At 33.7% G+C, this 23,506-nt stretch overlaps 1 protein-coding gene across 1 annotated transcript in view; it reads right to left on the minus strand.

Moving 5' to 3' along the window:
* The window catches only part of LOC114046159 (ankyrin repeat domain-containing protein 10-like), a 48,232-nt gene that overhangs the window by 21,920 nt on the left and 2,806 nt on the right, over nucleotides 1–23,506 (minus strand). Inside the window, exons 2-4 of the mRNA XM_027866408.1 lie at nucleotides 17,977–18,129; nucleotides 14,680–14,771; nucleotides 690–925 (exon numbers count right to left, since the gene is read on the minus strand). Of these exons, the coding sequence (XP_027722209.1) occupies nucleotides 690–925; nucleotides 14,680–14,771; nucleotides 17,977–18,129 (481 nt within the window). The remainder of the gene's footprint in view (nucleotides 1–689; nucleotides 926–14,679; nucleotides 14,772–17,976; nucleotides 18,130–23,506) is intronic.

A 23,506-nucleotide genomic window follows, 5' to 3' on the forward strand; every position in this document is an offset into this window, starting at 1 on the left:
ACAACATACATAAAACTATTGAAAGGGAGGTTTAGAATGGAAAATTAAGTAAACTGCTTGCAAACTATACCTATGATTAAAAGAACACTGTCTTAGAGGAAAAGGCCACTCACAACTGAAATAAGCTTACTTACCTTACGCATGGAACACTATGTTAAAACGACACATAGTGTGCCATGGAAAGATCAGGTCAATTTATGTAAGGGTGTACACTTCTGTCTACTAGAGGATCAAACAGCCATAAAACCACACTAACAGAAATTTTTTTCACAAGCTCAGTAACAGTCAAAAACCAAATAAATCAGGCACAATGGCAGAATTTTTTAATAGTTATATTTCAAATACAAGTACAACACAGAAAATATTTCTATAATCTATATCACGATGCCCAAGCAAACTTGAGTGGTAGCAAGAATGTATTTAACATTTGTTCTTCAGCATGTTTTGAGCCTGTTAAAATTTCTCTCTTATCCCACCTTTTCTTAAGAGGCCAGTCTTCACAGCTACACAGAAGAAAACTTGAAGGTAACCAAAAGAGTATGTCTCTTGGTGTATGATCTCCTTGTCTGTGAAGCTCTCACCGCTCTATAAGGGAGCTTTCAGCCTTTATGGCTGAAATAAGTAAGATATGCAAAAAGGGAATGTGTTCATTAAAACTAGTTTCTTCCCCACCTCTAAAGCAGTCTCACCTTCAGTTCTAGCCTTCTTTATTCCAGCAGACTCGACATCTTCGAAGGACCGCTTTCGATTTGTCCCACCACTAACATGACTAGGAAATGCATTCTGATGAACCCCATTTAAGGTGCCATTAGTATAGAAACGATTCAGATGACAATTCTGGAGGTTTAAGAGAAACTGGGCACATTCTTGGAAACCCTGGGTTTGTGCAATTTCTGCTGCTGTCAGGCCACTGGCATTTCTTAAGCTGCATAATACAAAGAAACTGAATTACATTCCATTAGCAGTTTAACTTGGCTGCTGCTCCTGCTGTTCTTACTGACTAACTATCTGAAGGTGATATGAGAGAGACAGAGAGAAAGACTATACAAATTTACAGCAAATTTTCGTTAAAGAATAAGCAAATCATCTTAGTTCTTTAACTAACTTTTGCTCTTATACATCTCGTTTCTAAGCAAGATTTGGAAGACAGTGTATGAAGACAAAAATCATTATTCTAAACTCCCTTTAAGAAGTTATATTCCTATTTAACACAAATAGCATAATAAAACGCTCAATCTGAAGAATCAGAACTTTATACTAACTTCAGACTAAGCTTGAATCCTGCATTCTATCATCTGCCTATACTTATTTTATAATCCAATATTCTATCTTGAGTAAAAAGTTAATTATATAATCAAAACAAACATATACTAGTAATTGTCCATGGCATTCATATAACAATCACTATTCTGCCTAATGAAAAAAAAAAGTTACTCATAAGTTTAGGTCTGCTCAGAGCAGATTTTATTCAGATATGTGACACTATAAGTGGAAAGCTGGGGGATTACCTTGACACTTAAATTCGGTATTCTAATTATTTTATTATAAGACCTTATGTATTACTTAGAAGCTAATCTTGCATAGATGATTACTTGGTTAGATAAGCTGGCCAAGACTGTCTGAATAAGAATTCCCTTTGGAAAGTCTGCTTACTCACTTATAAATAATTCTCTATAATAGAATATGTATTACTTAAAAGAATCAAGACTTTGATACTTTCTTCAAAACACTAAAAGATAACACTAAGTTATCTAGTAATGAAAATTAAGATTGAAGTGGAAACAATAAAAATGAAGGTCTCAATAATATGACTAATTTTTTCAAGTATAAATTAATTTCAAAATATCAGGCAGTTCATAGCAAATGAAAATTTAAGGGAGAAAGCTATTCCATGATGAAGTTTGCCTGGAAGATAAGAATACATATTGCTTTGTGGAAGAAAAAAAAAACCTGTAAAAAAGCAAAAAATTAGTTAGCTGAAGGGCCAATTAATTAGAAAAGTATCTAATAAGCAAAAAACTAAATATTCTCCCTATCTATTCACTACATAATAGTGGCATGATTAAAAAGAACAATTAAAGATTAAGTGCCACAATTTTAAATGTTTCAGATAAAGATTTAAAAGCTCTTAATCTAAAATCATTTCCTAGAGTCACTAATAAGAATGAGAAACATCTTGAGGCTGAGTAATCCAAAGCCACAGATTCAATAACAAAACAGAATTTCACGTGCACAAATGACCACAAGATTTGTATTTTTCTTCCGTCAAACTTCTAAGAAAGTCTGGAGCTCAAACAATTAAAAAAGTAATGGAATAATTTTCCTCAAATATGAGATTAGATGAGAAAAACTTAAGATCAATTTAAATATCAAAATGAAACACTTTAGAGGAATTTCACCTCTTCAGTTTTGTTCAAGGATAAACTTTAGCTAAAGAAGGTGTAAGAATTCTAGAGAAAATAAAAAATCAACTTACAAAACTCTCCAATTTCACGGAAAGGTTTACAAATGAGAATAAGTTAGACATGTCTATGACTCCTGAGGCGTATCACTGACAATTTCACTAACTATTCAAGTTATAAAATCTGATGAATGTTATTAATTTAACTAACACCTAAATTTGAGGTATGAAATGGATAAACAAAGAAAACGAAGTTAGGTCAAAATATTCTAGTGGGTTGTTTGTACAAAAGGAGTCGTACAAAATGAAGTGCTTGACTGCACTTCAAAATCGTAATACACTAGCCCTAGGTAGGAAAGGCTGAAAGATGGGCAACATGACCAAGAATGTAAGAGAGCTAATGTATAAATGCATAATAAAAAAAGATTAAGACTCCAGCTTGGAGAAGTTGTATAAGAAGCCTATAAATATTATAAACATTGGCCTGTTCTCCAGATCCAGGAATACAAGAACAATGTGCCACTCCCCTCTAAAACCTGAGGACATAGAAATTTAGGAGAAAAAGTTAAAGGTTACTATACGGCGTACAAAGTTTTGAGAACATATGCCCTAAAAGTTATAAATGTTGAAAATACAAACTTAAACGATTTCAATTATCTCAAAGGTTAAACAGAAGCTACTTGAAGCTATGCTTGAATTCTGAAGTTGATACAAGGAAACACCATCTGCCTACAAAATAGTCTTCAATCCTCATCAAACAGAATAGTGGGCTGGATGGATCATGAGTTAGCCTAGTACGGTAATTCTCATAGTCTTTTAAGTAAATTTAGTATCCTAAAGAAAATAGCCCCAACAAGTTTACTGTAGGAAGAAAAGAGTTACTTGGGATGAAAGAGCAGAATAGTAAAGGTTATTGGACTATTTTCCTATAGTTCCCTTTCTCCTTCAAAGGTAAAGGACATGCCTTTACATAATTTTCACAAAGAATGGCATTAGCCTTTATTTTAGGTAATAAGATTAAGTCACTTAAGTCCAACTAGAAAGCTTAAAATGCATTCTGATTTCTCACCAAATTAAACTTTAAGAAGATGAGAAAATGCAAAGGAATTAATAGAATTAAACAGAGTTCTGCTGGTTCCTAAAATACTTGTAGACTTAAAAGAATATTAATCAAAAATAAATGGGCTACACAAGCCAAGAATTAGGAAAAAAAGGTTAAAATTTTATTTAGAAGATTTAAATTTCCCCAACCAAGAACAGATAGCACTAGTACTTCAGAAGTACTGACTGGTGATGATATAAGTTTGTTGACCTTCTCTATTAGTTTGATTAGAACTTCGCAATTCACGATTTACTTCTAATGTTCAATAAAAGCGTTATCAACCATAATGTTGTTAGTTTCGTTGTTTTGTACTCTTTCAGGCTGGAAGGCGTGTGGTACAGCGGAAAGAGTATTGGTCTTGGAATCATGAAAGACCCAGCTTCAAAGCATATCTCATGCTAGGCAATGTAGCTTCTGTAGGACTCAGTTTTCTCATCTATAAGATATCCTACAAAACAGAATAATACCACCTGTGGTACCTACCTCACTGGTTTGTGAGACTCAAAGAAGATTAACATACAGAAAGTGCTCTATAAACTTCAAAATGTCAACTATTATTAGTTTGTATTTGACAATCTATACATATTAATACATACCTAGTTCTTCTTTGCAACTTTTTAACTCTTTGCCCTTAATCTGTACTGACAATGGCACTTTATCACAAAATGTCCTGTTCTACAATTGCCTGTTCTCATAACTTAGCACCTTATTATATCAGCATGTAATTAATTGGGAATAGAATATCTTGTTCACTGATTATCATTTGTATGTATTGTCTTCCCAACCAGCTTATACGCTCCTTTGGAAAAGACCATGTCTTTTGTTTCTCATGGGACTGAGCACACAATGTATTTACTGAATATGCAGTTAAAAAAATATTATATTAACTATGTGTTTTAATAAAGGTTATGTAATGACTTTTTTTGGGTTAAACTGCAAATCTAATTTACAATCTCAATTCTTCAATCATGTCAGAGGCTTATAATCTTTAATACCCCAGAAGTCTAGAGGCAACACAAATAATATTTATTGGTAGTACTAAGGATTCATATTTTTTGGGGGTTTTTTCTTTTAAAAACTTTTGAGTGGTTCAATATATACTTTAATAATCATTCTGTATTAACAGTGTTTTAAAATAAACTAGGCAAAAACTGTCTTAACTGTATTTCCTTTCTTAAGATATTTCTGTAGTAGTTATATTCAAATATATCACTTTATATAGGATGAAAAGAAAAAAAATCTGAAATGAGTAGCCAAAGTTTTAAAATATCGTACCTTTGCAATCACCTAATCCAATACTCCTCACTTTACAGGTGTGGCAACTAGGGTCCAAAGAAGTAAAATAAATTGCCTAAGGTCACCAAGGGACTTAGCAGCAGAGCTGAAAGCAGGACCTGGGCACATGCCTGACTCCAGTTCCTTTCTTGTTTTTTGAAATGCTCTTTTCCCCCCTTAAAACAGTCTCAAAAAAAAAAGTATACTTTTTGTGTATTCAATGTATTTCTTCTATAATGAATCTATATCCACTTTTAATAACTTCTCTACTAAAAAGATAATACTCTAAAACAGAAATATTGTCATGAAAATACATCACAACTTAGAACACCCTCACACTTTAGACAGTTTGGCAAGAAAATAAAGGGTCTTTTTGGATCCAATGTCTGGTAACAGAGAGCAAATAGCAACTCAAGATTGATTCATTTTAACAAAATTTAAACTTGGCTTAACAAGATACTCTTTCCCAATACTTCTGCTTTTAAGAATTACCGAATAACTTTCATTTTTTTTAAAAAAAAAGCACTTAGGTCTTTAAGTTTCATAATTTTTTATAACTATCCCAAGATGATGTTGATGTCTATACTCTTAAATTCTAAAGAGGTATCTACTGAATTAAATTATTGTTTCAGAATGTATATATTATGGCACTCCACAAAGGGAAATTAAAAGCAATTGGAGCCACAGCACTACACAAAAGCTTGAAAAAAAGTTTCCAAGAACTATCATTAATGACAACCAAAGTGATAATGAAATTAGACACACTATTCTGAAACTAGGTCTCTGAAGACAAAAAATTTAGAGAGAAACAAACATGAGGCAGCTAGGTGGCGCAGCGGATAGAGCACAGGCCCTGGATTCAGGAGGACCTGAGTTCAAATCCGGCCTCAGGAACATAACACTTGCTAGCTGTGTGACCCTGGGCTAGTCACTTAACCCCACTGCCTAGCCAATAAATAAATAGAAAGAGAGGGAAAGAAACACCTCAGACTTGAAACGCAATCTGCCTTGGATTTATGTAGCATTAAAATAAAAACCTAAAAACTGTATTTAATAGGCTGTTTTGAGTTTTAGATAACTGAAAGTACTACATCTAATAGTCCTAAGGTTGTAACTGTCCTACAGTACTTTAAGATAAACAACAGGAATAGAACAGAAATTTTTAGAGATAGTTGCTTGAGATACAAATAGAAATGTACACATTTTATCAGTACATCCATCCAAATTCGTGATTATTGTGAATATATACTTTTACTAAGACTGGTATGGTCTTACATATTATGGACTATTTGAAGAAATATTTTAGTCAAGGTCAACCACTTTCTCCCTACACTTAGCTTTCTTTACGTCTCTGAATTTGTTCTATGAAAGAATAGGAAAAACATGAAATTAACAACTTTATATGTGGATTAAATGCACTGCTCAATTTCAGGACCAAAAAATATGTACTGACTATATTTCCTTTACTTATGTAGGACAGACTTATATTTCCTTTGTATTAACTTATATTATTTACAAGGAAAAGTTGTTATTGGACACATCTAACAGGAGTTAAACAAGGTTTTGTTCACTCAAAATTGGGTGTTAGGGCATTAAGTAATTTTAAATAAGTCCCTTTCAAAGAAATATATTGCCAGCAACTCTTCTTTATATTTTCCACTTATAGTGTCACAGGAATAAAGGTAGTGTATGAATAGGCTTTTCTATAAAGAAAAACCAGTTTTTTAAAAACTCAAGTGTTTACAAGGAAATTACTGAAAAAAATTTTTTTTTGAAACCTGAGTTTCACATCACCTTCAGTCAGATTTTCTTTGTTAATGCCATGCGACAATATAAAATAATAAACCACATCTTTGAATATCAATGTAATATTTCTGTTAAAATACTGATCTCAACTTAACTATTGTTAGTTTAGTTTACAAATAAAGGTAGATATCATAAATTAGGGTAAGCAAAGCATGCAAATCTAAAGATTCTATATCTGAATTCCTAGATTAGCATTAAAACCAATCACCGCAACAAATACCTCAACAGTATGCCTTGTGTGGAGAAAGGAAGCGATACTGAACATTCAATGCCACAACTGTAAGGTTTTCGGAGAAGCACCTGTGGCAGTTTCAGCAGTTTCTATATGGAATGCTCCCCCTTTCTAGGATTACTTGAAAAAATCAAGTCAATTCGAATTACGTAGCTGTAAAACATTGACATGTGTAGTTTTTACAGTTTCAGAATCTTCTGTTTGATTTAAAACGGGCAAGGGTTCATAAAACAGGAAACTTATATCATAAGGGATCACATATTTGCAGGCAACATTTAGATTAAAAAATACATATACATACATAAGGTGCAGGAGCACATTATTCATTGCGTTTAAGCCATTGTCATGTGACCACCTTAACCATGAGATACTGTGACAGGACACTGCCTTCTTATAACGATATTTTTTAGCATGAAGCCAATTTAAGTCTGTCAATATTCCGATAAAAATTTAACAGTATGGACTAAAAACCATTAGTCAACTCACGATTCTGGTAACTTTATAATTTGGTTTGCTGTATCTCAAATACATTAGTAACTATTCCTAGACAAAAATAAGCAAATACATGGAATCATTAAAAAAAAGATCAAAACATTATATGTCTATTATGTACAAACATAACATACTGTTCAATTTCTTCAGTAAAATAATCTGAAAAGTACATGTATATAAATATATATTTTTAACCCTTTGGTATCCAAATAAAAATTTTGAAATAGGTATGAAGAATTTCTTATACACACATTCTGTAGGTTAACAGTTTATAAGAAGAAATTACACATTTACAAAGTTTCTACCTAAAAGACGCTTGGTGCCAAGTTTTCATTTCAAGTTTGAGATACTGAAGTTGATTTCGTAATGCAGCTGTTTGAAGCCAAGTTACATTTGCTTACATTAAAATACTTGAAGGATTTGTTATTCCATTAGTGCAGAGGTCCTGTCTACCAACATTGTATGCCTAAGCTCATAGATATTAAAATTTTACTTAATTAAAAGAACAATCAGATTGATTATTTCTACTGCTGTGGATAATTCAGTGGCGACAGGTATAAAGTAGCATTTTCTATCCCATAATTCAGGGTTTTTAAACCGCAAGACATAAAAATGTTTATCAAAGTGAAACATGTGTATTATTCCAGAAAATTATGGGGAAAAACCTCCACCTCAAGCCAAATGCCTAAACTGAACTATAAATAGATTATCATCCTACTTTTCTCACAACTTGCATGTAAATATAGATTCTGTCTTCACTCCTAAATAAATAATTCCTTAATATGCATGCCTTCACATTGATAGCTAATAAAATCTTCAAAGAGTCTGGAAATCAGAACTAGGGAAATTTTTAAAAAGTTGGAAATAATCACAATTACAATTGGGTTCAATTAGAGAAATATTATTTAAGCATCTATCATGTTTAAGAATCTGGCTACACAGACACAGACACAAATATACCAGTCTTCTAACTTTCAAGGAACTTGCATTCTACTGGGAGGCATGGGACAGGAAACACAAATACAAGAAACTTGAAGAGAGATGAAGACAGGATACAATCCAGACATAGAGATGGTATATAAAGGGTAGTAGTATTAACTAAGTCTAGAAGGGGAGGCTGGAATAAAAACTTTAAATGACAAGTGGAGTTTCGATTTCCTCCTTAAAGGCTATTAAACATTCTTAAGCAGGTCACACAGTCAGACCTGTGTTTTAGATTATTTCAGCAATTATAGGGAAGTTGGATTAGAGAGTAGGTAAAATGAAAGCAGGGAAAACATTTAAGAAGCTACCACAACAGTCTCGTTTAGAGGTGAACTACAATTGTGGTTATGGGAGCAGAAATGGGGGCAGATACAAGAGACATTGTGGAGCCTGAATCAACAAAAACTGACAACTGACAATTTGAGATTGGAGGAATGAAGCAGGAGAGTCAGGACCCAAGGATGATTTTCAGGTTGCAAACCTGAGTGACTAGAAGGATGTCATCTTCCAACAGAAATAAGGGTGGCTTTGGTGGGAAGGAGAAGATTCAGTTGTGGACAAGATAAATTTGAAATGCTGTGACAGAAAGTAGAGGTAAAAATGACCAGCATGTAGCTAGTTCAGAGGAGAGATGAAGGTTTTATATGTATATACACATAAACTTATGTGCATATACATACATACACACGTGTATTATACACATAACGTATTGAATTTAACTTGAGGAGTTATCTGTACAGAAATTCTACTTGAATCCCTGGGAGCTAATAAGAGTACTAAGAGAACAGAAGAGAGGGCAGGAATCAGATGTTTCAGCCAAGGAGACTGAGAAGGAATAGTTAGATAGGTAGGGAGAGACCAGTGTCACACAGGCCAATGGAGGAGAAAATATACAATAGAAGGTGCTGATCAACAGTATCAAAAGCTGAGGAGAGGTCAAGGAAAATTAGGACTGAAGAAAGGCCACCAGATTTCACAGTTTAAGAGATTATTGGTAATGATCAAGAGATCAATTTCAGTTGAATGGTAGGGCTAGAAGCCTGAATGAGGAAAGAAGGGGACAGCAAGTCCAGATACTTCGAGGAGTTTACTAGTTAAAAAGACATGGGTTATAGGACTATAGCTGGAGGGATAGTAAGGTCAAGTGAAATATGTTTGATTTTTTTACAAGGTTTTAGAAGCCCTGAACATGCTCTTAGGCATCAATAAATTATTATTATTAACAATAATATCTATATAGTACTTTAAAATTCGAAAAACACTTTACAATCATTATCTCATGTGGTCCTCAAAACAGCCCCTGAGGTATGTGCCAGTGGTACAGAACTACTTCACAAATGAGGCTCAGACAAAAAAAATTACTTGCCCATGTCACAGAGCTGCTAAGCAGAATTCAAACTCAAGTTTCCCTTCTTACCTTATACCAGGCAGCCTGAAGCACAAAGAAATAATGGAGATTACATAAATGACTGAAGAGTAAAGGTCCTGGAGATATTGTGAAAGGGACCAAGGACATAAGGTAGAGGGGTTGGCCTCAGAAAAGAGAAAGACCACCTCCTTCTTAGAGACAGGAACAAAGAAATGGGAAAGAATGGATGCTAATATTAGATTTTTGAAGAAAAAAAAGTAGGAAACTCAGCTAATTACTTCAATCATCTCTATAAAGTAAAAGGCATGGCCCTATGCATGTCTCTGGATAAACAGTTAATACCTCCCTCCAAAATTAATCTGATAGGAAACATAATTTAATTGAGTAAATCACTGCAAAAATCTTCAAGTGCCTCGTACATTAGATAAAAATTAATCCAATCACTAAAATACTGAACCTAAAGGAGCACAGGCAAAAGTTACACAAGAGACATTTCTTTTATTCAAAACCATCAATGTCCTTCACTGAAGAGTTAAGAATTTAAAATAATGAAGAAAAAAATCTAATAAGCAAATGGTCATTTTACAAATGAGCTGCTATATCTCAAACACTCAAACTTTTAGATAATGTAGGCCATCTAAAATTTTTAAACTACCCAGCCAATTTAGGCAGAACCAATTGGAGCCAGTCATTTTAATTGTATTAACATAGGATAGAAAAATTCTTAAAATTTCAAATCCTTGTTTTCTGTCACAGTGCATACCTGCTATATTAATTAGTAATTTAAAAAAAATAGCCATTGCTATCTGGAATCTCATACATCTGAAGTTATAAAGTATTGTCTCTTAAGGTTGAAGACTACAATTTTTCATAACACATGGAACATTTTTAAAACAATAAAAGATCTTTAAATGCTTTAGTTTCCTTTGCTCCAAGTGAACTTTCTTATAGACTATTTACAATGTCTGGAAAATCCATAAACCAAAAACCAAAAAAATCAAGTAGAAGAGAAATGAGGCTGACATAATTTGTATTCTCATTTTAAATTATAGCTACTTTTATTTGCAACTACGAGATACAAATTTGGAACAGATTATGTCAAAATATTTAAAAACATAGCATTTTAAAAGACCTGAATGCAGATGACAAGATTTTTGTACTACAACACAGGTCTCTTAAGTCATGTTAAAACAGAGTATTCCCCAATTCTACCAATGACCCATTTATTTTAAGCAAAGTGTAAATCAACAAAATTCTAAAACAATAACTGACAATCCACTAAAGTTTGTTTTATTGGGATTCTACTTGCATTATGTCACCTGGAAAAATAATTCTAAAGTATTTGTTTTACAAAATGGTTTATGCCCATATTCCATTAATATTTTTAACACTAAACCAATCATCTACTAGTGTCAAGAAAATACAGTTTAGCTTTACATGATCAAAGTTTAGCTATCTCAACTGTAATTGGTGTACTTTATGGCTTAGCCAAAGCTGACAAACATGTAATTCACAAGACTCAGATGAGATAAAATGTGCCTCATGGTCCATTCTGAGTGTTTTACTCTATAATAGGGAAGGCTAACCATGATGCATGAGTAAACAAGAGTCCTATAAGCTCAGCTGTATCCTACTTTATTTCTATCCAGAAAACCTAAAAAAAGCAGAGCCAGTAGAATGACTGTTTCCTCCTGAAGAAAAGAAAAGATAGTCAAGATTTGGTTGTACTTTATTAAAACTATGGACACTCAAAAGGTATTAACTTTTTCCCTCTATATTACCAGAGGTTAACTATTTAAAAGTAGTCTTATGAAAAGATCAGAGAACAAAGAAAAAGATGCTTTGAGCTTATCAATCTCCCTATTACAGGATATATTCTGTGAAACAAGTAATATTTAAATGGTAGCTGTAGTTAGAAAGTCTGAAGTAACCCTATATACATAATCAAACAAATATAAATGCTAAGCACTTAAAAACATAAACCTAAATGGTAATAAAAATTTCTTGCAGAAGTCCTAACTTAAAGTATACAAACAGAAACATCATTATAAAATTATCTGATTCTGAATTTCTAAATTTATATGTAAAAATGTTACATTATAATATTGAAGGGGATAGGGAGGAGGGGGTTGGTTCTGTAATTTCTTTGGTACAGGCAACTTCCAGTGAGGAAACCCCTTATGCCCAAATTGTACAAATTTCATATAAAATATCTTTGTTAAGCTCATTATATTTTTTTAAGCACGAAAAAAGTTTCTCAAAGTTAAAAGAAAACATGGCACCAAAAGTTACAATTAACAAAGCAAATAAAAAAAATAAAGTCCAATTAACATACTCACGTGTGGTGCTAGAAAATTTAATACGATGCACAGCAGCTGATATGCGTTATCTTATAGTTGCAACCTACATTAACAGGTAAGTTATATAGCAACATTCTATCCACAAGTACTTGGTAGTTTCCTACTTGCCCTTATGGGAATCTACCTGATGATGATCAGTAAAGCACATAATTTTAAAGGTCTTGGATATTTACAAGAAAGCAAAATTGGAATGAAATAAATACAAAAGAAACTTACTTTTTCCATGTAAAAATAAGACCTAAAACACTTTCCTAAATATTAGTGAAGGAAAAAGAGTAAATGTAATTTAGTCCAGTATGTAAGGAAATATAAAGTAACTAAATAAAGGCTCCCAAGTAAATCCATTCTATTCTAATGCTTTTAAAATTTAAATGAATTGCCCATTTTAATCTGTATATGTTTAAGTAGCATTATATGTAATAGTAGACCTATAACAGATACAGGAGTTTCACTAAGCTATGTTTGAGAGATAAACTACAAAAATGAAAAAAAAAAAAAAAAATGAGGAATGAAAATCAATAAATAATTTCCAAATTAACTTACTGATAAAAATATTTTAAAGAATTATATGAGAATTTCAAGGTTTTATTCTAAGGAATTATGTTGAATTAAAATCCCAGAAATATCATCATGCCATAAAACTTCTAAGGAAAAATCATTTTGGGATAGCTTCTCATTTAGATTAAATACTTTTCATTTAAAAAAGAGTTTAATCAAGGGAATCACTATAATGAAGGTTTCACAGTGAGAAGGAAAAAAAAAAACAACAGATTAGCAGTTGAAGGCATGTCCAATCAGACTATGTTGATAATGAAGGGAAAGAAAGACACCTGAGGTTCCTGGAATCAAGGACAAAACTGCGAATAATCTATAGATAAAAATAAATGCTTGCTGAAAGTAAGAATAATGGTGCTACTGGTTCAAATGATTAAACTATCTATTAAAATATAAGATGCCAAAAGCTACAAAATAAAAATATTCAAAGATAAACCAAAGGCATCAAATGGTTTTATAAAAAATAACTTCAATAATCATGACTATATTACAGAAATGTTTATTTCTATAAATTATTTTATAACCATAATAGATTCCACCTCAGTTAACATTATTTCTAAAATTACAATGAAGAAGCATATGAATCTGCATTTAAACTTAGATATACCTGGTGAAAGGTAAATTTTAGCCATAACTATAACTTTTAAATAATCCTTTTAAAATTGTTGTTTTTAAAGGGGACTTTTTAAAAAATGGACTTCATGGAAATGTATTGCTTTAGAAAAAAATTATAAAGATAGTGTATTAATAGCTAAGCCTTCTTTCAATGTAGCATTCTATGCAGCAGATAACTGCAGGTCAAACTTCAGTATGACAAATTAATAAAGTTTCTGTGATTCCCAGGCTCATTTCAATGCCCTGCTTTTATAAACAGTATTCAGTGAAAGAAAATACCATACATATATATATACAGTCCTTGGTATTAGAACATAAACCATACTAAACTATGTAGTTTTGCTTTCCTGACAACATCCACAGCAAAATTTACTTTAAGGTAGATCTTTGTAACTGAGGCAGAGCCAAGAGTAAAATGGAAACCAAAGGGTTAAATGAAGTCAGATAAATGTATATAACTTATTTCACTCAAAGGCCAAATTTTCATGTCTCCAATTAGGAAAGTTTGAAATTAATTTTACAAAAAATATATTTAACTAATTCAGTAAATTATAATAAAGAAAAGCCAATACAGTTATTTTGGTTATTATAAGCTATATAGCTCACATTTGACTAAGGTTGACAGCTGTATCCATTTTGTTAATGCTGTAAATTGCAGAAGTACAAAATTTTAATTAAAAAAAAATTAACCTTCCAAAAAGTTAATACAATGCAAATATACTAGTAGTCAACACCTAAAATATATGACTAATGCAAAGCTACCTAACAGTATTTGTGTACAAATCAAAAGCTCTCAGTGTATCTTAAGATACACTATAGCACCAAAATTTCTCTACCAGGACCTTCAAGGTAGCTGTATTCAAATTTAAAATCATAATGCTACCATTGTGTCAATACCCCAGTAAGTTTTATGAGTGTTTATGTATATATGTAAATATACATATCCATACAGCTCCTATAAGGAGTTGAAAAAAGAAAATTAAAACTCTCAATAGCCTTTTTTCAAAGCCTAAAGTTGATATCATCCTCATTTCATAAGATGAGGACACAGAGAAGTTATGTGACTTAGAATCTTGAAGTTTGGAGATGGAAAGGCCTTAGATCCAGCCTCTTCATCTTATAGATGAAGAAACTGAGAGAAATATTAAGTAAATTGTGCAAGGCCGCATGTCATGCAGATCTAAAGACTCTATAACCCAGTGCATTTTCCACTGCATTAACACTGCCTCTCACCATAGAACTGTATGTGAAGTTAAAACAATGCCAAACTTTTTGTCTGCTAATGCTTAACAGTAGAAAATTTTGCTTCTTCTGTGTCAGAGGTTAATGGGTAAAATAATAACAATAATAATAATTAATTAAAAATTTTAAAAAATCAATCTAACTGTTCAAGAAGCACTTTTAAAATACTAAGTGTCTATTCTAGGGTTCTTTAGTCTGCTCTGAATTATTCCATTTCACAGTTCAAAAAACAAAAAACACACTTACTCGATTTGAGCTCCATTAGCCACAAGAGCACTTATAGAATCCATACTACCAGAACGTGCAGCTTTGTGAATAGGAGTTTCACCCTCACAATCCTGCAAATAAAAATAACACTTTGAGTAACTGTTTTTCTTATACTCATTCAATAAACAGCGGGCTTTTGCAATGAGAATGCTGTTAACCAAATTTTAAAGAAGACAAAAATATAAGTCTGAGAAAGAACATAATCTTTTTGTTGGAATACAAAAATTTACCCACTGTGAATATTTTTTAAAAAGCAAGAAAAATGAACCTAGGTGCAATCTTTCTAAAAACTAACAAAACAAAATCCTAAATGTACATTTTATCAGATGTCAATCCTTGGGGAAAAAAAAAAAGATTTGGGTCACCAGTAGCGTGGAAAAAATAACTGTATAAATTTCCATCACTTAAGACAGTTCTCAAATAAGGAAAAAAAAAGACTCAGTAAAATAAGATTTATGAACAAGCTTTCTGTGATAAACATGAGTTAAACAGGGAGAGGAAATACACCTGTGATTTCACTGAATAGGGAATTCCAGGTAAGGAAATTGCCTCAGCTAAGGCAAGTCAGAACCTTCTCTGAAATTTAATCATGGAGAGTTGTCTAGAGCAGATCTGTTTAGTGACTTGCCCAGGGTCATAAGGCTACTATGTGTCAGAGGCAGGACTTAAATCTCTCTCTTTCTGGCTCTGAGGTTAACTCCCTCACCACTATGCTATACTGACTCTCTGTGAGCTAGTTACCTCCTGAAATAGTTATTTTATGGCAACTAGAAGAATCATGTTACTGCTATAGCCTTCAATCAGAACTCAAAGGATACAGTTTTAAAAATCTGGAAATCTACTCTAATTGACAATGCCCTCTCACAGTTCTCAGTTCTCTGGGTTAAAAAACCCAAAGGCAAAACATGTAACAGAGAAAGAAAAATATGCCTATACATATCAGAAAGCAAGAAAAAGGAACTAATCCTACTCCAAAAATATTCAAGATTTTAGCATGGACAACTTAAAATGGCTGACTAAAACCCTCTCTAAACCTTATCTAACATATCTTTTACTTCTCAATGTTCATTCACTAGATACATGTTAATAATGGAAAACTGAATCCTTAATGAAGACTGGGGCTATATTACTAGTGAAAGTCCACCACATACATCATTTACAAGGAGACAAAGAAATATAAAGCACAGGTGTAAGGTTTTGTTTGTTTGTTGGGGTGTAGGGGTTAAAGGCAACTAACCTACAGAAGAAAAATACAACTGAGTTAACAAAGAAATTAAAAACAAAAACAAAAAACTTTGCTTCTTTTAAAAAACAAAAACAAATTGACAAGCATTTATCAAAATGTGTATTTTTTGCTTTCTTTTTGTTCTGGCATTTTGAAGCTCTTCACAATCTAGCCCCTATCTTTCCTAACTTGCATAGTCCAGCCATTCTGACCTCCACACGTAACACTCCCTCCATTACCTCCTGTGCCTTGGCAACGCCTGTCCTCCCTCCATGGGATTGTCTCACCTGACAAATTCCTGGACTTTCTTCAAAATTTAGCTTAAATGCAACCTTGTGAAAGACCTTTCTTGGTCCTACTAGCTGCCACTGCACTTTGCCTTCTAAAACCTTCCACGTGCCCTTTATATATCTTGTATATACCTATTATGTACATTTTCTCCCTCCAATAGAATGTGAGCTCCTTGGGGGCAGGGGCTGTTTTGCCTTTTCTTTATATCCCAGTGGCTGGCACATAGTAAGCACTTAGAAAATGCTTACTGATTTTACCTGTTAGGGATTATGCTAGTTGCTAAGGACATAAAAGCGAGGCAATGCCTGCCTTTAATGAAGATGGTTATAGTCTACTGAAAAGATTCAACATATACAAAGATAAGTAAATACAAGCTATATACAAAATAAATAAAATAATGGAAGGGAGTGCTAGGCATTTTTCATTAATTTGGGTTTTTTGGATGAATTGTTAATTTTTTGAACAATTGTGCATCTCACTAAGGAGGCTCTGTAATGTTCTATAGCTTGATGAAATCAGCATAAAGCCATCTGAAAAGAGACTGATGTTATGTGGCTTCAAATCTTGAACACTACTACCTGTGAAGAATCAAAGTTTCAAGGGACTCAAAGGGTAATGAAGACACACATAACGGGCCAAGTAGGCAGCAGCTAATTTCCAACAATGACCTACCCACAAAAAGCAGTTGCACCAGTACTCACAAAACATAAATAGACCTAGAAGAATATCTCTAGCACATTGGTAGATCCTATGGGGAGTTTATGGGTGACTATGGACAAGAATCAGAGATAGGAAGTATGAATGGATTTTGATCTGCAATGGAATATCTATATTGATAAGATCATGCATTTACTTAAACACTGAAGGATTAAGTACTGGTTGCTTTTGGAGAAGAAATAAGGAATTAGAGAACCAAGAAAGGACAAATGTGTATATGGGGAGAAAAAAGAGGGACTGCCGAGAACAAGATGCAGAGAGACTGCTGGAAAAGGGAAATAAAGGGAAAAATAAGATAGGTTCAACAGAAAAAAGAAAGCAGATTAGTTGAAGAATGGTATCAACAACTACTCTGGGTGCCAGTCAGTTGCATCAAGTGACAGACTGCCTATTCCTTCCACTGGCCAGGTTATAGGGCTAACACTGGAGTCAAACCAGGGATTAAATTTCTCCAGATATAGGATAGCTTTTCTTCCTACTCAGAAATAAGTGCAAGATAATAAACTTTTAAACCACTAGCTTGAATTCCTTCACTTATTTTCTTCCAAACATTCTTCTTCATATTTTCTTTTCAATTAGTTTTAAACAATATTAAACAATAAAAGATGAGAAAGCACAAACAGGAATTGTACACAGATATAAAAATTTATATTTTCTATCTTGATGAAAGAAAGCCCTTTAAGAGTAAGGACATGGGTCTTCATGACATACACACACAAACACACACATCGTGGTCATTTTATCTTTTCCAGTTTTCAAATGAACCACAGAATATTTCCAATTTCCTTTCACACTCTTTTGTAAATCTGGTTATGTTAGCTTATAGTACTTGTTTCTTAGATATATCTCATTTCCTAACCTGGATTTGTATTTACAAATCAATTCATGAATGGCACTCATCCAAAATAATTCAACTAAAATAAATCCCAGTTAGCACTTTAAATAAAACTCAAATTCTGGTTAGAATATCAATTCTAAATGCCATAGTACAAATTGGTTACAACTGAAAAAAAAAATTAGTTAAATCCAGTCATATTTAATACCTGTTTGTTAATGTTGGCTCCAGCTTGGATCAACCAGATCAGGCACTCAGGATGTCCTCCAAAAGCAGCAATATGGGCAGGTGTTTGGGCAAATCGTGTTGTACAGACATTCGGAGTAGCACCAGCTCTCACCAGCTGTATTAAGCACTCCAACTTTAAGAAAAGCAGTGAGAATAAGGTAAACACTTATATTAATTGTACTACTAAATATACTTAAACATTTGCCCCCAAAATTAGTGATGAGTCCCATTGAAAAAACAAAACACCCAAATCAGACTCTTCTACTTGGAAGAGATCTCAAAGATCATTGATCTAACCTTTTCTGGAGCAACAATCTCCTTCACAACATCATTTTTTTTTAAAGAGGCACTTGGGGTTAAGTGGCTTGACCAGGGTCACACAACTAGGAAGTATCAAGTATGTGAGGCTGGATTTGAACTCAGGTCCTCCTGACTCCAGGGTGGGTGCTCTATCCACTGCACCACCTAGCTGCCCCTACAAATGGTCATCTCTAAAGAAGGGGCAGTTTCCCCTCAGTCTAGCACTCTGTTCATATCCTACTCCATTCTGTAACTGGTACACTCTTAAATTAGAAATTTTTTGTATATACTCCCGAGGCTTGCATTGAAACCTCTCTAATCTATGTATCTCTAACTCTGAGCTCTTTCTCAAACTCTAAACACCCACATTCCCAACAGCCTACAGAAAATCATCTTGCTTTGCTGCCACAACATAATCCAAATTCAGATTTCATTTCCTTTCCTGAAAATCTTGTTTTACTTTCTGACTGGCCACTATTTCAAATGGTACCACCCTTTTCATAAATCTCCCACACACAGCTGTCAAGCCTCCTTCATTTTATTCTCACTCTCCTCAATATCACTTGGGCATATGTCCCTTTCAGGCTTTTCTCACTGGAACTACCCAGTCCGAGATCCAGCCTTCCTCACCATCTGGACTACATTAGTCTTCTAATTGGTCTTCCAGCTTCCAGTTGTTTCCCCACTACAATTCATCCTTCAAACTACTTACCAGACTAAGCTTCCTTAGGCATTGCTCTGCTCAAGTCACTCTTGCATGGCTCCCTACCTACTGTTTACAAAAATAAGTTCAAAGCCCTTTGCCAACATTCAAGACTCTCAATTATCCAGCACCAGTCAAAATGTCAGAATTTTGCTATCACTGATCACATGCTCTACATTTCAGCTCAGTTGAGCTATTTCTTATCTTCACATCTCTGCCACTATGCCTTTGCTCACAGTATTCCCTATTTCTAAATTGCCTTTCTTCTTTCGGGTGAACCATCATCTTAAAGCCCACTTCAACTCATGTCATAAAATGCTTTACAATTTACAAAGCACTTTGCTGGGAGACTGGTAAACCATTCCCATTTTAGAGTAAACCGAGTTTCAGAGAGATTAAGTGTCTGACTCAAGGTCAAAACAGTCTAATAAGTTATGGATGTGATACTTATCTTGCACTTATCCTGAATTACCTTGTATGACAGTTATTTGTGTATATGCAATATAAACACCAATTAGATTCAGGATTACCTCTTATCTAAATATGAGTCATTGTACCCAGTGCACATTCTCTTGCACACAGTACAGGGCAATGATTAACTGAAATTTTTAAAAAATATTTTATTTTTTCTCCTCATTGCAACCAAGACAATTTTTAACCAATCATTAAAAAAAGAGTCTTTCAAAATCCAAAAGAGTTCCAAATTTTCTCACTCTCTGACCTGACCCTCCCAGAGGTGGTAAGCAATTTGATATAAGTTATATGTGTTCAATCATGCAAAACATATTACCACATCGGTCATGTTGTGAAAGACACAGATCCAAAGGAAAAATAGGAAAACAAACAAACACACACACAAAAAAACCAAACAAACCATGCTTTGATCTGCATTTGGACTCCATCAGTTCTGTCTCTGAATGTGGATATCATTTTTTATCCTGAGTCCTTTAGAATAGTCTTGGAACACTGTATTGCTCAGACTAGCATGAGGAAATGATATTTCACATTCTTAAAAGGTTAACTGTCACAGTTAATTTGGGGGGCACATATGAAATCAGTCAAATGGCATTACAGGGAAATATCCCAGCTCTTTCAAAGGAGGAGTATAGCTAATGTACTACTGTATGGTAAGAACAGATCACAATTTAACACATACAAGAAATGAGAGAACTGACAAAGTCTTTAAGCAATTGCCTCTAAGGACAAGTCAACTTGTCTCCTGGACCCTCTCCATTTAAGTTCCATAAAAGTTGTCCATTATTAACATATGCACCAAAGATCTACTCCTATGGACAGTAAGTTAGGGGTTGCTAGTGGCTCAATGGATGGAGCACTAGGCCTGAAATCAGGAAGACTTGAGTTCAAATCCATCTTCAGATATGATGGCTTACTTACTAGGTAATGTGACTTATTAGTATGTGACCCTGACAGGTACCTTAACCTCTGTTCTCCTTAATCCACTGGAGGAGGAAATACAAACTACTCCAGTATCTTTGCCAAGAAAAACCTCTTGGCCACTGATTGGCATGCTATGGTCCATGGGGTTATAAAGAGTAGGACATGCCTGAATGTGACAAGAAGACATTTCTTTCTTTTTTTAAAAATTTTTAGGCAATTGGGGTTAAGTGACTTGCCCAGGATCACACAGTCACTGTCAAGTGTTTGGTCTGAGGCCACATTTGAAGTCAGGTCCTCCTGACTTCAGGGCTGGTGCTCTATCCACTTTACCACCTAGCTGCCCGAGGAAGACATTTCTTGATGAAGTCTCCACTGTGCCTAAAGCATTACCTTATTCAATATATTAAATACAGAAACTGAATACTAAGTTTTAATGGTATTTTACTGTTTTTCTTTATAAAAGTATTTTCCTATTTTATGTCTTTGTTTATAGTTTCCACAATATTTTTGTTGTTCAGTTGTTTCAGTTGTGTGTCACTCTTCGTGACTCTATTTGGAGTTTTCTCAGCAAAGATATTGAAGTGGTTTGCCATTTCCTTCTCCAGCTCATCTTACAGATGAGGAACCGAGGCAAACATGGTTAAGTGACTTAAGAGTGCCTAAAGCCAAATTTGAACTCAGCAAGAGTCTTCCTGACCCCAGGCCTGGTACTGCATCCACCGCACCACCTAGCTGCCCCCTTTACAATATTAAATATGTAGTATTTGAAAAATACCTTTTAAAAATTCCAGAAGGCTGATTTTAAAGGTTAATTCTAAAAAGAACTTTTCAAATACTTATGAGCACAGATGAAGTTAAAGAAAAAAAAACTTGTTTTAGCACCTTAAAACATTGACTGAGTCTCGGAAGTATAAAGAGTTTCATAATGAAAGTACCAGTGATCACCAATCTGAAAAAATAAATATGATGATATATAGCAGGTTACATTTGTTTTAAAATGTATTTTTAATAATTAACAAAAAAAGATATTTTACACATTTCAGCTTTTATTTAATACCTAGAGAGCAGTGCTTTCTTATACACTATTCAAAATCTTGCATAATCCATAAATAATAGAATACGTTTATGCTTTAAATATCCGGGAAGGCAGTAAATTATGGGTAAGAAGAATACTTCTTATATGACTTGTATTACCATTACCTCAGAGTTATTGTGAAGACTGAGCTTTTATTATCACTACTTTCTCTACCAATAGTGACAAAAAGTCATTTTAAAATAGTACAACAAAAAAGCAAAACTAAATTTAGAAAAGCCTTGCAAATGATAAACATTCAAGGTATGGTGCAATCATAAAAAGCAAAAAAAAATCTGACTGAAATCAACTTATTTGGTCTCTTGGTATAGCTACCCTAGGCTAGTGATCTTGACAACACTAATTTTTGGTTCACCCATGCCCCCCCACCCAACAAGTAATGTGTGACAAACACAGAGTCTTCAAGGATCAGCAATTCTGTCAGCATGGGGATTCTTTCCACTGAGACAGGCACATGTTGTTTATCGCATCATTAGACTGTCTTTTTAAAGACAATACTGGAAGTTAGGATGCATATGATTAGCCATAGTAGATACTTTTTTTGAATGAACTAACGATTTCAATGGCACTGGGAACTCCTAGAGAGAACTTTCTCTATTAATGAAGATCAGCAGCTCCTGAGCAATTTTTGATCGTCAGAGTTGTCTCAGGCATCAAAAGGTTATTTGACTTGCTCAGGTAGGTCTTTCTCACTGAGGCCACTAGCTCTATCTCTATTCAATACTCTACGTTAACATGCTGTTTAAAAAAAAAAACCCACCAATATACTTTTCACAAGTAGCATTACAAAAACTTTAAATATTCTTAAAAACTTTTCAATGTGCCCTGCCAGGAGTTGCTGTAGCACATCTCCAGTGATTTATGCCCATAGGGGTTTGACAAGGCAGCATAGCATTCCTCTTAAGAGACTAACTTGGCTTCCTTCCAAATTGCAATCTCAATGCCCTTTGGTATCTTCAAGTCATCTGTCACTTCATAAAAAATGATAAGCCAATTAGTTACTAAGATGGTGCTATCATAAAATGAACTAAAGACATTACAAAAAACGGTAACTGAAGGCATTACAAAAAAGTTAATAGAACATTAGTCCTTCTTAAAAAGAAACTAGGTTTCATTATTTCATACTATATACAAAGGTAACAAATATTTTGTTTTGCCTTTACCACTTCCTAGTTCAACACAAACCTCATCACCTAAAACACTTCAGTTACAAGCTCACATCACTTTTCACAACAGATTTCAGAAAGTTGTAACTTGATTTTTTGTAAATAAAATCATTAAACATAATTCACACTTAGGTAAGTAGTAGTCACAACCCTACAGTTTTGACTAAATTCTTGCTTTTATACTATTACAAAATGTATTTATTATGCTGCTCTGTGCAAGATTCTGTACAGAAAATTTGTATAGAATCAGAATAATCTAGAAGAACTCTTAGAAATCATTTCGTCTATGCTGCCACTTTCACACTCACACTTTTATATTCAGAGTTTAGCTTTTGAAGTGAAGCTTAGAGAATCTTATAATTTATCTTGCTCATAAACCTCAATAGTCAAATATCTGGTGGGCTTAAAGTGGGAAACATGTACAAACAAAAAAACCACTTAATTCTATCCCTTCTACATTTAATATGCAGCAAGAAGCTGAGCCAGTCCTTAAGTCATAAACACCTGGGTTCCCGAGCTGTCACTCTCTAGCTATGTAACCATTAGTAAACAGGAGCAGGAGGTATAAGTTAATGATCACCATCAGTGAAGCAAGTTTCCCTTCTAGGAGTTCTCTCACATGGACTAAAATTTACTGATCCAGACCAACCCCCAGAAATACATACATATTGGATATTCCACTAAACTGGATGTCAGTAAAAAATCTCAAGGGTTTTAGAACTGAAAGGGACCTGTCCCCTCCACCCTCCCCACCTCCATTTTACAGATATACTGCAGCTCAGCATGAAGTGACTTGCCCAAGGTTACAATTAAAAACAGTGCTTTATACTCTTGAGAGTACTAGGAATCC

This window comes from Vombatus ursinus, unplaced genomic scaffold (genome assembly GCF_900497805.2).
Source record: "Vombatus ursinus unplaced genomic scaffold, bare-nosed wombat genome assembly UNPS02014781.1, whole genome shotgun sequence".
NCBI lineage: Eukaryota > Metazoa > Chordata > Mammalia > Diprotodontia > Vombatidae > Vombatus > Vombatus ursinus.